We start from the raw sequence: 16,372 nt of genomic DNA, 5'->3' as shown, positions 1-16,372 counted from the left end.
GTGAGGCCCAAATCATTGTAAATTGTTCTACCCTCAAGAATACCAACGAAAAGTGTTACCTTAATTTTCAAAACTTCACTGAAAGCGAAGGTGAAAATAAATAGATTGAAAGATGATTTAGGGCTAGGATCGGTACCACACTACCGATCTTTCCCTATTCTAATTTATTTACTTTATTTGAGTAACCATTATTAAATTTAAATATCTTTAAATTTAGATTCTAAATCGTTGATTACAAGTGTTTAGATATGAATTTTAAAATATTTTATACGAAATAACATATTTTGAAGAACATGAATATGATAGTTTGTTGTTAAGGTAATAGAAATACAAGAAAAATTAACAACAAAAAAAAGAAAAAGAAAAAAAAAGCCATTTGAAAAGCCAGGATCGTTATGATACTAGCGACTTATACGAGGTGCAGTCACTATCTCCCTCGCGATTTAACATCCACTCAGTCGGTGGAGAAGTACCGATCGTATCATTTTCTATTTTATTTATTTATTTTCTACTTTTTTTTCTTTTTCCTAACACCCACGTTTTTTTGTTAAAAATGCAAAATTTTTTATTTTCATGCAATATTTTCCTTGAGCATTAAGGAAAACTTTATAAAACATTTGGAAGCGGATTTACTACTTATTAAGCAACAAATGTATATTTAGTAGAATATTTAAGCCGAAAACTAAAAAATAAGTAAAAATATGGTAGTGAGGCCCAAATCATTGTAAATTGTTCTACCCTCAAGAATACCAACGAAAAGTGTTACCCTAATTTTCAAAACTTCACTGAAAGCGAAGGTGAAAATAAATAGATTGAAAGATGATTTAGGGCTAGGATCGGTACCACACTACCGATCTTTCCCTATTCTAATTTATTTACTTTATTTGAGTAACCATTATTAAATTTAAATATCTTTAAATTTAGATTCTAAATCGTTGATTACAAGTGTTTAGATATGAATTTTAAAATATTTTATACGAAATAACATATTTTGAAGAACATGAATATGATAGTTTGTTGTTAAGGTAATAGAAATACAAGAAAAATTAACAACAAAAAAAAGAAAAAGAAAAAAAAAGCCATTTGAAAAGCCAGGATCGTTATGATACTAGCGACTTATACGAGGTGCAGTCACTATCTCCCTCGCGACTGAACATCCACTCAGTCGGTGGAGAAGTACCGATCGTATCATTTTCTATTTTATTTATTTATTTTCTACTTTTTTTTCTTTTTCCTAACACCCACGTTTTTTTGTTAAAAATGCAAAATTTTTTATTTTCATGCAATATTTTCCTTGAGCATTAAGGAAAACTTTATAAAACATTTGGAAGCGGATTTACTACTTATTAAGCAACAAATGTATATTTAGTATAATATTTAAGCCGAAAACTAAAAAATAAGTAAAAATATGGTAGTGAGGCCCAAATCATTGTAAATTGTTCTACCCTCAAGAATACCAACGAAAAGTGTTACCTTAATTTTCAAAACTTCACTGAAAGCGAAGGTGAAAATAAATAGATTGAAAGATGATTTAGGGCTAGGATCGGTACCACACTACCGATCTTTCCCTATTCTAATTTATTTACTTTATTTGAGTAACCATTATTAAATTTAAATATCTTTAAATTTAGATTCTAAATCATTGATTACAAGTGTTTAGATATGAATTTTAAAATATTTTATACGAAATAACATATTTTGAAGAACATGAATATGATAGTTTGTGGTTAAGGTAATAGAAATACAACAAAAATTAACAACAAAAAAAAAAAAAAAAAAAAAAAAGCCATTTGAAAAGCCAGGATCGTTATGATACTAGCGACATATGCGAGGTACAGTCACTATCTCCCTCGCGACTTATCATCCACTCAATCGGTGGAGAAGTACCGATCGTATCATTTTCTATTTTATTTATTTATTTTCTACTTTTTTTTCTTTTTCCTAACACCCACGTTTTTTTGTTAAAAATGCAAAAATTTTTATTTTCATGCAATATTGTCCTTGAGCATTAGGGAAAACTTTATAAAACATTTGTAAGCGGATTTACTACTTATTAAGCAACAAATGTATATTTAGTAGAATATTTAAGCCGAAAACTAAAAAATAAGTAAAAATATGGTAGTGAGGCCCAAATCATTGTAAATTGTTCTACCCTCAAGAATACCAACGAAAAGTGTTACCTTAATTTTCAAAACTTCACTGAAAGCGAAGGTGAAAATAAATAGATTGAAAGATGATTTAGGGCTAGGATCGGTACCACACTACTGATCTTTCCCTATTCTAATTTATTTACTTTATTTGAGTAACCATTATTAAATTTAAATATCTTTAAATTTAGATTCTAAATCGTTGATTACAAGTGTTTAGATATGAATTTTAAAATATTTTATACGAAATAACATATTTTGAAGAACATGAATATGATAGTTTGTTGTTAAGGTAATAGAAATACAAGAAAATTAACAACAAAAAAAAGAAAAAGAAAAAAAAAGCCATTTGAAAAGCCAGGATCGTTATGATACTAGCGACTTATGTAAGGTACAGTCACTATCTCCCTCGCGACTTATCGTCCACTCAATCGGTGAAGAAGTACCGATCGTATCATTTTCTATTTTATTTATTTATTTTCTACTTTTTTTTCTTTTTCCTAACACCCACGTTTTTTTGTTAAAAATGCAAAAATTTTTATTTTCATGCAATATTGTCCTTGAGCATTAGGGAAAACTTTATAAAACATTTGGAAGCGGATTTACTACTTATTAAGCAACAAATGTATATTTAGTAGAATATTTAAGCCGAAAACTAAAAAATAAGTAAAAATATGGTAGTGAGGCCCAAATCATTGTAAATTGTTCTACCCTCAAGAATACCAACGAAACGTGTTACCTTAATTTTCAAAACTTCACTGAAAGCGAAGGTGAAAATAAATAGATTGAAAGATGATTTAGGGCTAGGATCGGTACCACACTACCGATCTTTCCCTATTCTAATTTATTTACTTTATTTGAGTAACCATTATTAAATTTAAATATCTTTAAATTTAGATTCTAAATCGTTGATTACAAGTGTTTAGATATGAATTTTAAAATATTTTATACGAAATAACATATTTTGAAGAACATGAATATGATAGTTTGTTGTTAAGGTAATAGATATACAAGAAAAATTAACAACAAAAAAAAGAAAAAGAAAAAAAAAGCCATTTGAAAAGCCAGGATCGTTATGATACTAGCGACTTATGCAAGGTACAGTCACTATCTCCCTCGCGACTTATCATCCACTCAATCGGTGAAGAAGTACCGATCGTATCATTTTCTATTTTATTTATTTATTTTCTACTTTTTTTTCTTTTTCCTAACACCCACGTTTTTTTGTTAAAAATGCAAAATTTTTTATTTTCATGCAATATTGTCCTTGAGCATTAGGGAAAACTTTATAAAACATTTGGAAGCGGATTTACTACTTATTAAGCAACAAATGTATATTTAGTAGAATATTTAAGCCGAAAACTAAAAAATAAGTAAAAATATGGTAGTGAGGCCCAAATCATTGTAAATTGTTCTACCCTCAAGAATACCAACGAAAAGTGTTACCTTAATTTTCAACACTTCACTGAAAGCGAAGGTGAAAATAAATAGATTGAAAGATGATTTAGGGCTAGGATCGGTACCACACTACCGATCTTTCCCTATTCTAATTTATTTACTTTATTTGAGTAACCATTATTAAATTTAAATATCTTTAAATTTAGATTCTAAATCGTTGATTACAAGTGTTTAGATATGAATTTTAAAATATTTTATACGAAATAACATATTTTGAAGAACATGAATATGATAGTTTGTTGTTAAGGTAATAGAAATACAAGAAAAATTACCAACAAAAAAAAAAAGAAGAAAAAAAGCCATTTGAAAAGCCAGGATCGTTATGATACTAGCGACTTATACGAGGTACAGTCACTATCTTCCTCGCGACTTAACATCCACTCAGTCGGCGGAGAAGTACCGATCGTATCATTTTCTATTTTATTTATTTATTTTCTACTTTTTTTTCTTTTTCCTAACACCCACGTTTTTTTGTTAAAAATGCAAAATTTTTTATTTTCATGCAATATTTTCCTTGAGCATTAAGGAAAACTTTATAAAACATTTGGAAGCGGATTTACTACTTATTAAACAACAAATGTATATTTAGTAGAATATTTAAGCCGAAAACTAAAAAATAAGTAAAAATATGGTAGTGAGGCCCAAATCATTGTAAATTGTTCTACCCTCAAGAATACCAACGAAAAGTGTTACCTTAATTTTCGAAACTTCACTGAAAGCGAAGGTGAAAATAAATAGATTGAAAGATGATTTAGGGCTAGGATCGGTACCACACTACCGATCTTTCCCTATTCTAATTTATTTACTTTATTTGAGTAACCATTATTAAATTTAAATATCTTTAAACTTAGATTCTAAATCGTTGAGTACAAGTGTTTAGATATGAATTTTAAAATATTTTATACGAAATAACATATTTTGAAGAACATGAATATGATAGTTTGTTGTTAAGGTAATAGAAATACAAGAAAAATTAACAACAAAAAAAAAAAAAGAAAAAAAAAAAGCCATTTGAAAAGCCAGGATCGTTATGATACTAGCGACTTATGCGAGGTACAGTCACTATCTTCCTCGCGACTTATCATCCACTCAATCGATGGAAAAGTACCGATCGTATCATTTTCTATTTTATTTATTTATTTTCTACTTTTTTTTATTTTTCCATTGATTTTTTTTTTCTTCCTACCTTACTTTATTTAGATTCAAATTTCTTTAGATATATATATATATATATATATATATATATCCTTGTTTTGCTACCCATCTTTCGTATGTGGAGCCCCCTTTCCATTTTCTGTGAGTAGAGCCCGTCTCGTTCTACGTGCTCAAAACCCACCTTGTTTTGTGAGCACAGGGTCTGCCTTGTGTTTTGTGCACTCGGTGTGCCTCGTTTTGTGTGAGCGGAGTTCACCTCATTTTACTTGTGTCGAGCCCGCCTAAAACGTTTTTTTTGTTAAAAATGCAAACTTTTTTTATTTTTTTGGTGAAATATTCTTGAGCATTAAGATAAACTTTATAAGGCATTTGGAAGCGGTTTTACTGTCTATGAAGCAATAAATGTATATTTAGTAGAATATTTAAGTCGAAAACTAAAAAAATAAATGAAAAACATAGTAGTGAGGCCCAAACATTGTTAAAATGGGGTTCCACCCTCGAGAATATCAATGGAAAGTCTTAATTTTATTTTTTAATACTTCACAATGAGGCTAATGTGAAAATAAATAGATTGAACGATGATTTATGTACGAATTTGTAAAACCAACTAAAAACTGTGAGTGTGACCCACGTTTTTTTATGAAAAATGCCAAATTTTTATTTTCCCGTAATATTTTCCGTCAGTATTATGGAAAACATTATAAGGCATTTGGAAACGATTTTACGGTTTATTGAGCCACAAATGTTTTTATAGTAGAATATTTAAAATGAAAACTTAAAAATAAATGGACAAAAATTGTAGTGTGGCACAAAATATTGTTGAAACGAGGACTCCATCTATTTAGAATATCAACAAAGTTTTCAAACCTCTCTGTGACGAAGGTGAAAGAAAATAAATTTTACAACAATTTTTGTATAAATTTACAAAATCGCCAAGAAACAGTGATGATTAGGCCACATTTTTATTGAAAAAAATGCTAAATTTTTTATTTCTACAAAATATTTCCCGGTATGAATAAAAGTAACTTATAAGGTAATTGAAAGTGATTTCCACCAGTGAATTGATATCGGTATTGCAAATTCCGAATGTCATGGTGCTCTAGATTGGAAAGGTAGAAAATTAATTAGCACGAAGCAGTTTGTCTGAAACTGAAAGAGATATTGGGGGAGAGAAAGTACTATGCGTATAAAATTCCCATCCCATGTTAGGTTACAATTATTTTATGGAAACTTTGGTTGTCCTTGTTACCTAATCAATGAACCTTCCTTTATATAATAAAACTATGTATATAAATAGATAACATGTGAACGGTAATGATTTATGATTCTCACAAGTCAAACGGCAGCACAAGATTCACGTCGTTTCGCTGTATTGTTCACGTGTTAGATTTGAAAATTCTTCATATATGGGTGAGCATGTTGTCTCCGTTGCATGGACTTTAAGTAAATTAAGTTACTCTTCATGTTACCAATTATCAATTAATTTTATAATAAAATCTCAACTTTGTGTCCTGTGGTTATTGCTATGTGTTAATGGTGGTGTTGCAGACTAGGGACCTGGCTTTTCTGCCCTCCCATTTCTCATACACTCTCATCCCCTTCTATTTGTATGATTACGGTTAAGTCATGTTAACATTTTATATCACTATTGTTTTTTGTCTTATTATCTCTATAAAAAAATCAATATAAAATGTTGACGTAACTTAATCGTAACCACACAAAATAGGAGGAGATGGGAGTGTGTGAGAACTGGGAGGGTAGAGAAGCCGGGTCCAGCAGCCTAGGGTGCATCTAGGGATGAGAGGTGGATTGTCTACCCTCTCATTTCCATACTCTCCCCATGCCCTCATGTGATGTGTGGTCACGATTAAACCACATCAACATTTTATATTAATTTTTTATAAAAATAATAAAACAAAGAGTAATAGAAATATAAAATGTTAACGTGACTTAACCGTGACCATATAAATAGGATGACATAGAGAAAGTATGGAAATAGGAAGAAGGTTGTGCAGGTCACAGGTCACATCTATGCTGGTCACATGTCACATCCACGTGCGCTATGGTGTTCGTAATACCGAATATTTTTCCAATTTTTCGATTCGGGATCGGGAATGGGCCTACAAGCAAATCTGTGGGCTTTCTGATTTGATCTGGATTTGGCGCTCAAATCTGGTCAGCCCAAATTTTTTGGGCCTCTGAATGTGCAATTTCTTTTATTACGGCCTATCAATACAACCTTTGCTTTGGGTCTATTTCATCCCAATTCATATTCTATCATGTTTAATGGTTAGAAGTTAGAGCTTGTTTTAAGAATTGTACAATAAATTATAGACAGAACTTGTCTCTTACAAAACAATGGCTTTTAAGGATCCCTCTGAAAGTAACGAACTGAACGTTTACAACTTATTTCGATGATCTTTTTTTCATTTTTTTTTTGGTCGAAATATTTTGATGATCTTATTACAAAGGTTTATGGTCTGTTTGGTATTCTATTTGAAAATTTTTATCATTTCTCAAAATATTTCTTGAAAACAATTTTGTTTAAGACTTAAAAATTTGATTGGTTTGCGATTTAAAATTTTTAAATCTTACGACTTAAACTAGACAAAGAGATCTAAAAAGAGAAGGCCGCAGGAGAGTAGAAAGATGAGAGAGGAGAAAAGAAAGTAAGAGAGATTGAAGGAAAAAGAAAGCAGCGAGAGGATCTGACGAGATAGAAAGGAAGAGGAGTGAGAGAAAGAACCGAGAGAATTAAGAGCAGATTGGAGGAGAGACGAAAAATGTAAAAAAAAAAATATGAGAGAGAAAGAAAAAAAAAAGAGATAGATTTGAAGTGAGTGGAGAGGAGGGAGAGAAAAGAAAAGAGTGAGTTTAAGTTTAAAAACTCACTTTGTATGTTTTTAGAGAATAGACGATATTTTTGAGTTAGTTTTAAGTTCAGTTTTTTAAAATAGTCCTATCAAACAAGTTTTTAAGGACTAAAACTTAAAAATTGTTTTTAAATTTAAAAAGTTAGATTCAAGTAGAGTACCAAATAGACTCTTAGAGTTAGAACTTGTCTTTCCGGCTGGCATGGATTTTTTTGAGTAAGTGTACTGAACATCCTCGAACTTATTTCAATTTAACATGTTTTTGCAAAACCGATTTTAAGGATTCTTTTGGATAGTTCCGGCCAAACCAAAAGCTCACCTCACATTTCACAACCTCTAACTTCACTAAGCAATTTATGATTTGTGCATTAAGTTTGATGAATTACAATGTTTTGATCTAGACCTTCAATGACTGTTCAGTTTCTTGAGGTCCTCCAAGTACTTGCAATACCAGTTGGGTATTATTGTCGAAGAATAGGGATAAATCGATCCTTGTATGTGCTTTTAATCGTCCCCACGGCAGCACCAGTTTCTTGCTGGACATCTTCGATCAACAGTTTTTCCATTGGAAGCAAGCTTCACTATCATGTACAAAACCGCTGCCACAACAGATGTAGGGCTTCTTATGTCAAGCTTCGCCAAGTTCTTCAAAGTCTCTTCCACAGCCTTCCGATCCTGAATACTGTTCATGCCAAGATTTGAGCAGTATCGCCGCCATAGGTCCCCGGCGTCTGTAGCTTTGGAACCGAGCTCTAGCTCTTCTTTCAACACTTTTACCATCTTGGTAATTTCTTTCATTGAGGGTCCGTTGGCAGCCCCGGCGATTTCCTTTGGTGTTCGCGAACTATGGTTTTCTTGGCAAGCAAGGAACAGGCAAGCGGCCATCATAGCACCAAACTTTCTCCCCCTGCAGATCTTCTTGTCAACGGCCTTCTTGTATAACACTTTGGCATCATATAGTACGCCTTCGGGAAGGCCATGCTTGTCTAGGTGGTGAGCCATGGCTTCGAGGTATTCTGTAGCTTTTGCGAGAGACATTTTGGGGTTCGACGTCGCAGCGTTATTCAACCGGTTATTTGGAGGAACAATACCATGGGCGTTGTCCTTGTTCTTGTTTTGCTTCTTTTCTTTGGAAATACAAGTGGTAAGAACGCCATTATCCAGCAAAGGATCCAAGCAAGTACCGACGCGAGTCCGGTCTTCCTTGGGATCCTTATATCCGCAAACTTTGGCCACTCGGCGGTGACATCGATGCAGTAGGCTCCAACAATCAAACCACAGTGAGTGCAGATTGTGTCACCGGACTGGTGGTCGATCACAACTTGTGTGTATTTCTTGCAGTCTGAACAGAACTGTTCATCAGTTTCCATGATTTTCACGGAGAGAGAGAGGCAGTAGCTTTTCTCTTGCAGTAAGTAGGCTTTCTTGTTTTAGATGTTTGGGGTCTTTGATTATACGTTTTATGGTGGTGGGATGGGAAGCTAGTTCTCCTAGATTGGTAGGGATTTGTTTTGAGTCGAATCTTTCCTTGTACAAAACGGGGCAAATTAAGAAGAGTTGCTAATAAAACCTAGGAAAGCCCTAGCTTCCCGATATTTATAGGACCGCCGACTCCTATAAGTGACCGACTTGACCCCTTTCCCAAAACATCAAATTTCTAAAGTGATATAGGGATAAGAAATTATTTTGTAAAAAAAAATAACACCTAGAGGTAATCATTAAAGTGAGTATTGTACGAGAAATTTTTTAGTGTGTCTGGAATATGACATAGTACATCAAATGTCATAATACAATTGGATGATCACTCGTATTATCGCACTTGCTAATTTTGCTCAAGAATAAGATGTCACATGTTCCATTTTTTTAAGTTAAAAAATAATAATAATAACTACTTGTCCATTATTTCTGAAACAAAATATAATATAAACATTGTACAAATTAAGGTTATCATTGCTGCTCCAAATTCTATCCAATCTTAGTTTGCCTTTAATTTGTGTTTCATATTTAGTGCTACCCTTGCACAGACATACAAAATTGTATAATTAAACGATAGTACCAAATAGTAATTAACAATTATTTCTGAACACCAATATACCAAAGCCTGACTCTAAAATAAAAATAATTAATTAATCTTAGGCTCTTAATCCCACAAACTAACAAAGCCTTGAGAACTTGATTATTCATACATGAGAAATGCTAAGGGACTCTCTCAAAAGTGGAGATATTTTTTAGTGCACTTAGAATATGAAGCGGAACACTACATGTCATGGACTGGAACACACCACAATAATGATATAATTTGACGGCTAAAATATAAATCCAACGGTCAAAATAATAATGGTACGACTAATTAAGAGTGGAAACAACTTGATCCCAACAAACTCCACAAGCTGGATATGGATCAATTAGGAACTACAATAATGTTTTGCCCTAGACCTTGAACGAGTGTTCAGTTTCTTGAGGTCCTCCAAGTACTTGCAGTACCAGTTGGGTACTATCGTTGAAGCATAGGGATAAATCTCCTTGTATGTGCTTTTAATCGTCCCCACGGTAGCACCAGTTTCTTGCTGGACATCTTCAACAGTTTTGCCATTGGAAGCAAGCTTCACTATCATGTACAGAACCGCTGCCACAACAGATGTAGGGCTTCTCCTTATGTCAAGCTTCGCCAAGTTCTTCAGAGTCTCTTCCACAGCCTTCCGATCCTGAATACGGTTCATGCCAAGATTCGAGCAGTATCGCCGCCATAGGTCCCCAGCGTCTGTAGCTTTGGAAACGAGCTCCAGCTCTTCTTTCAACACTTTTACCATCTTGGTAATTTCTTTCATGGAGGGTCCATTGGCAGCCCCGGCGATTTCCTTTGGTGTTCGCGAACTATGGTTTTCTTGGCAAGAAAGGAACAGGCAAGCGGCCATCATAGCACCAAACCTTCTCCCCCTGCAGATCTTCTTGTCAACGGCCTTCTTATATAGCACTTTGGCATCATATAGTACGCCTTCGGGAAGGCTATGCTTGTCTAGCCGGTAAGCCATGGCTTCGAGGTATTCCGTAGCTTTTGCGAGAGACATTTGAGGGTTCGACGTCGCAACGTTATTCAACAGGTTATTTGGAGGAACAACGCCTTCGGCGTTATCCCTGTTCTTGTTTTGCTTCTTTTCTTGGGAAACACAAGTGGTAAGAATGCCATTATCCAGCAAAGGATCCAAGGATGCACCGACGCGAGCCCGGTCTTCCTTGGGATCCTTATCCGCAAAATTTCGCCACTCGGCCGTGACATCGATGCTGAAGGCTTCAACAATCAAACCACAGTCGGTGCAGATCGTGTCACCCGACCGATGGTCAATCACAACTTGTGTGTATTTCTTGCAATCTGAACAGAACTGTTCATCAGTTTCCATGATTTTCAGAGAGAGAGAGTGAGTGAGGCAGTAACTTTTCTCTTGCAGTACGTAGGCTTTCTTGTTTTAGATTTTTTGGGGTCTCTGATTATATGTTTTATAGTGGTGGGATGGGAAGCTAGTTCTCCTAGTCCGGTAGGGATTTGTTTTGAGTCGAATATTTCCTTACAAAACAGAGCAAATTAAGAAGAGTTGCTAATAAAACTTAGGAGAGCCCTAGCTTCCTGACATTAATAAGACCACCGACTCCTATATGTGACCGACTTAAACCCTATCCCAAAACATTAGTGATGGGAATAAGAAATTATTTTGTGAAAAAAATAACACTTAAGAGGTACTCATTAGTGAGTATTATATGAACTACGATAAGTGGTTCAATAGTAAGGGCGTGGATTGCGACTCCTTGATAAACAAAAAAAATGTGGAAGGTCTCGAGTTTGATGTTCCAAACTGATGAGTCTGCTAGATTGTGACCACAGGCATAGTGAAATTTCCCATAGCGGTGAGTTGCCACAAGTTGTCGCATTTAAAAAAAAATAGAAATAAAAATTAGTGAGTATTATATGGAAATAAAATTTAGTATGTCAGGTATACGATTCGGCACACCAAATGTCATATGATAATTGGATGACCACTCATACTTTTGCACTTGTTGATTTTTCTCAATAATAAGATGTTACATGTTTCTTGTTTTTTAAAGAAAAAAAATTAATAACATGTCCATTATTTTCTAAAACAATTAAATATGTTTTAAAATATTACCGGACTAAACAAAAATGAATACTCACTATAGTGAGTACCCAAGGATTATCATAGTACCAATTAAGCTTATTATTGCTGCTCCAAATCCTATCCAATCTCAGTTTGCCTTTAATTTGTGTTTCATATTTAGCCCTACCCTTGCATAGACATACAAAATTGCATAATTAAACAATAGTATATTAAATGCCAATTAACATTTATTTTTAATACAACAACAGATAAAAGCCTGACTCTAAAACACAAATAATCCAGTCATTCAATACTACGATCTGGTGGTATTTCTTTTCACTTGAAAGTGAGAGATCTTAGGTTTGAATCTCGTGGATGGCGAATTCGATACCAAATTAGGTTGCATATTGTGTGGCAGAACCGAACTCCTCTTCCTTTTAGTATAAAATATCGATGTACTAAAAAAAAACATAAATAATCAATTAATCTTAGGCTCATAATCCCACAAACTAACACAGCCTGAAACTTGATTATTCACACATGAGAAATGCTAAGGAAACTCTCTCAAAAGCATAGAGATTTTTCTTAGAATATGGGATGGAAGTGGAACACCACATGTCATCATACAATTGGAGAGAATGTCTCCAATTGTATCATGACATTTGGTGTTCACGTTTTTTGGGTACATTAAAATTTTTTTTCAAAAGTGAGACTTTCCATAGACTCTCTGTCACCTTACTGTTTAACATTAATTCTCATACCAATATTATAAAATATTATGTAAAAAAATAAGGTGACAAAGAGTTCATAAAAGAGTCTTACTTTTTGAGTCTCTTTTGCATTTCTCTGCATATATATATGCTTTTGTTTTAGTTTAAAAGTGAAATCAAACGCACCGTTTGATCCCAACCAAACGCACCGTTTAATGCCAATGAACCAGTTGACGAACCATGGTTTGAAACAAAAGCGCCAATTGACTTTGATGAGCGCCCCAACTCGGGCTTTTACCGCCGCCGCTGCAGCCACTCGATCCGTCGCCAAAACTAAGCAATTCCATGGCCGCCTCATCACATCAGGCTCAGTCTCGCCGCAAGTCCGCTCAAATCTTGCAAAGTCTTACGCTTTATGCAGTCACGTTCCGTACGCGCGCAAACTGTTCGACGAATTGCCTGACCGGAGCTCATTTTTGTACACTTCGCTGATGCGGATGTATGTATGCAATGGATTACCCTATGAGGCACTAGACGTGTTTGCGCAGATGGTGGCCTTAGGGAAGTGTTGCCCGGATAGATTTACTTATCCGGTTGTGATTAAGGCTTGTGGTGAGTTGTCCTTGATTGATGTTGGTGTTGTCATTCACGGAAGAACGGTAGTTTGTGGGTTCGATTTGGATGGATTTGTTCAGAACTCTTTGGTGGCAATGTATATGAGTTGCGGGGAGAAGGAATCGGCAAAAAGGGTTTTTGATGCAATGCGAGAACGAAGTGTAGTGTCTTGGAATACCATGATCAGTGGGTACTTTCGGAATGGGTGTGCCAAGGAAGCTTTGGGTATTTTTGATTGGATGATGAATGTAGGTGTGGAGCTGGATTGCGCCACTGTGGTTTCTGTGTTGCCGGCTATTGGTTCCTTGAAGGAGATAGTGTTGGGAAGACGAGTTCATGCCTTTGTCGAAGAGAAGGGTTTGGGGAAAATGATAAAGCTGAGAAATGCATTGGTGGATATGTATGTGAAGTGTGGTAGCATGAATGAGGCACGATTAGTTTTCCATAGCATGGGTGAGAGAGACGTGGTGACTTGGACGAGTATGATCAATGGATACATTTTGAATGGTGATGCAAGAAGTGCATTGGCACTTTGTTGGCTGATGCAGCGGGAAGGTGTAAAACCCAATTTCGTAACTATAGCTTCTCTTCTTTCAGCCTGTGGGAGCTTGCATCTATCAAAGCATGGACGGTGCTTGCATGCATGGGCTATTAGGCAAAAGCTCGAATCTGATGTTATGGTGGAGACCGCTTTAATTGACATGTACTCAAAATGCAATTGTGTTCATCGCAGCATTCAAGTGTTTGCAAAGACTTCAAAAAAGAGAACAGTTCCCTGGAATGCAATTATCTCCGGCTGCATTCATAATCGGCTTGGTAGAGCGGCGATTGAACATTTCAAACAGATGCTCATGGAAGCAGTACAACCCAACGAAGCAACCTTGAACAGTCTGCTTCCTGCATATACCATTCTTGTTGATTTGCATCAAGCAATGAATATACATGGTTATGTAGTACAATCTGGGTTTCTTTCAAGTATTGAAGTTGCTACTGGTTTGATTGATTCATATTCGAAGTGTGGAAGTTTAGCGTATGCTCACCAAATTTTTAATGAAATCCCAGAAAAAGAGAGAGATATTATCCTGTGGAGTGTGATAATAGCTGGTTATGGAATGCACGGCCATGGCGAGGTTGCCGTTTCACTTTTCTATCATATGGTTCGGTCTGGGGTGAGACCAAACGATGTCACTTTTACCTCTGTTTTGCATGCTTGCAGCCATGCCGGTTTGGTGGACGAGGGCTTAGGATTGTTCAGATTCATGCTTGAAGACCCAAACGTGAGTCCTCAAACTGATCACTACACGTGCATTGTGGATCTTCTTGGTCGCGCTGGTCGGTTGGCAGAAGCTTATGATCTAATTAGATCAATGCCCTTTCAGCCTAATCATGCCATTTGGGGTGCACTACTCGGTGCCTGTGTGATACATGAGAATGTTGAGCTGGGAGAGTTGGCTGTTAAGTGGCTTTTTGAGCTCGAGCCAGAAAATACAGGAAATTATGTGTTGATGGCCAAAATCTATGCTGCAGTGGGAAGGTGGAAAGATGCAGAAAATATGAGACATATGATGAATGAAATCGGGTTAAGAAAAACACCAGCTCACAGTCTGGTTGAGGTCAGAAATATGTGAAACAACTAGAGCATCTCTTGAAAACAGAAATGGTGAGGACCAAATGAATAGGGAGACACTGTTACCGCTGTGGGGAATGTTCGGGGCCCGAATGATCGGATCGAGATGGTGAGGACCCTGTTTGGGGGGGAGTACGTTGTCCATGGCGTTGAGCATGAATGCGTGAGCAGTTTGAAAAAAAGTGTTGCAAGTCCGACGACGATCGAGTTGGTTAAGTTTCAAAGGGAAATACTTATTGGAGGTTGGAGTCTCGGTCTGAAGAGGAGCAAGGCTGACTGGCTGACTGCTCTTGTAATTACGTAGTTGGATTTGGATGGGGTATGTTTGTAGGACAATGCTAGGAAGACCATTAATTTAAATTATATTTTGAAAATTATTTGACATGTGGATTATTATTAAGTGTTGATTAACGTGTTTATTTTTTATTAGTTATATATCATATGGTTTGCTAGTGTCGTATAAAAAATTGGTCTACCTAGTATAAATGTAGGTGTATATCGACTACATAAATGGATTTCTATCATATGACCTTTGAAACCCATTAAGCCTAATGACAACTAAAAAGTCTTCTCATAAATATATTTAAGGGAAATTTAGCGAAAAGTTCATAGTACTATTCACTTCACATTAAGCCTAATGACAACTAAAAAGTCTTCTCACTTTAACGAAAAATCACATTTTTACACCAAAAAATCAATCTTCATACTATTCACTACACACTTTATTTTATCTTTATCGTTAAAATTCAAAGTTTTCAAATCTTTTTCATTAGTTTTCCTTATATTTAAACTGTTTTTTTTAGCAATTTTTATTCTATTGTACGTACATATAAGATTTTAATGAACTTAATCTTATATAAAATAAAATTGTACCTACTATTATAGCCGTTACTTTTATTATTTATACGTTATTGATTATTTTTGTTGACATTGCTCTCTGTCCATATGAGATGAGCTTTTGGTGGACCCGCATATATTCTTGCTTTAATTTTTATTTAGTGTTTTAGGACTTTGAGAGAGAAGATTAAATTAAGCAATAAAATCTGAGATCTAGCATGTCGGTGTAGCAACTTTTTTTGGCAAGCTAGCTAAACCCTAGTCAATAGCATTGCCAATTTTGGCATGAGAGGAGCATCAATTCCTTTTCTCGTTTTCATGTTCTAGGCACACGACACGAAGTGTAGTCTATTAAAATATAATAGCATCAATTTTCCATTACCTAGTAGAAATAAACTATTAATTTTATTAGGGAATTGTTATTAGCACTTCAAAAATCTCGTTCTACATTTCTTACAAGTGTATTTTTCTTTCTAATTATGGAAAACTTGAAGTGCCAAATAAGATTTTTTGAGTGCTAATAACAATTCCCTTTTATTAAGTTACATCGTGCATATTGTCTTTGTATTTCGTTCGGATTTTCACTTTTCTTGATGTTTGTTTTTTCTTTGTGTTTTCATTATGTTATCACTTTAATTCAACACATTGATTAAGTTTGGTTTTTTCCTAATTTTTTTTTGGACATCTTGTTATTTGAAAAAATCAACTTGAAAAGAAGTCTGACTCATTCGACAATGCTATGCATTGACAAAAGCGAAAATTCAAGTTGAGGAGAATTCCGAACTTATGTATCAGGCGAGCCCAACAAACCCACCAGATTATTAGACATTGGGGATTGACT

At 34.8% G+C, this 16,372-nt stretch overlaps 2 protein-coding genes and 1 pseudogene across 2 annotated transcripts; 1 reads left to right on the top strand and 2 right to left on the bottom strand.

Moving 5' to 3' along the window:
* Positions 1-8,038: 8,038 nt before the first annotated feature.
* LOC103955777 lies at positions 8,039-9,003 on the bottom strand (annotated as a pseudogene).
* A 1,035-nt stretch (positions 9,004-10,038) lies between these two features.
* On the bottom strand, positions 10,039-11,031 carry LOC103955776 (transcription initiation factor IIB-like). Its single transcript, XM_009367680.1, has one exon. It carries the CDS (start codon positions 11,029-11,031, stop codon positions 10,039-10,041), a length of 993 nt encoding a protein of 330 aa, XP_009365955.1.
* A 1,610-nt stretch (positions 11,032-12,641) lies between these two features.
* On the top strand, positions 12,642-15,129 carry LOC103955775 (pentatricopeptide repeat-containing protein At5g39350). Its single transcript, XM_009367679.3, has one exon. It carries the CDS (start codon positions 12,668-12,670, stop codon positions 14,693-14,695), a length of 2,028 nt encoding a protein of 675 aa, XP_009365954.3. The 5' UTR covers positions 12,642-12,667; the 3' UTR covers positions 14,696-15,129.
* The last annotated feature ends 1,243 nt before the right edge of the window (positions 15,130-16,372 follow it).

Source organism: the organism of the source record quoted next, unplaced genomic scaffold (genome assembly GCF_019419815.1).
Source record: "Pyrus x bretschneideri cultivar Hongxiangsu unplaced genomic scaffold, Pyrus_bretschneideri_v1 Contig12, whole genome shotgun sequence".
NCBI classification, from domain to species: Eukaryota; Viridiplantae; Streptophyta; class Magnoliopsida; order Rosales; family Rosaceae; genus Pyrus; species Pyrus x bretschneideri.
This window is presented reverse-complemented; position numbering and strand designations above follow the sequence as displayed.

Coding starts and splice junctions, on each gene's coding strand:
- LOC103955776 (XM_009367680.1), bottom strand. CDS start 11,031: ATGGAAACTGATGAACAGTTCTGTTCAGATTGCAAGAAATACACACAA.
- LOC103955775 (XM_009367679.3), top strand. CDS start 12,668: ATGCCAATGAACCAGTTGACGAACCATGGTTTGAAACAAAAGCGCCAA.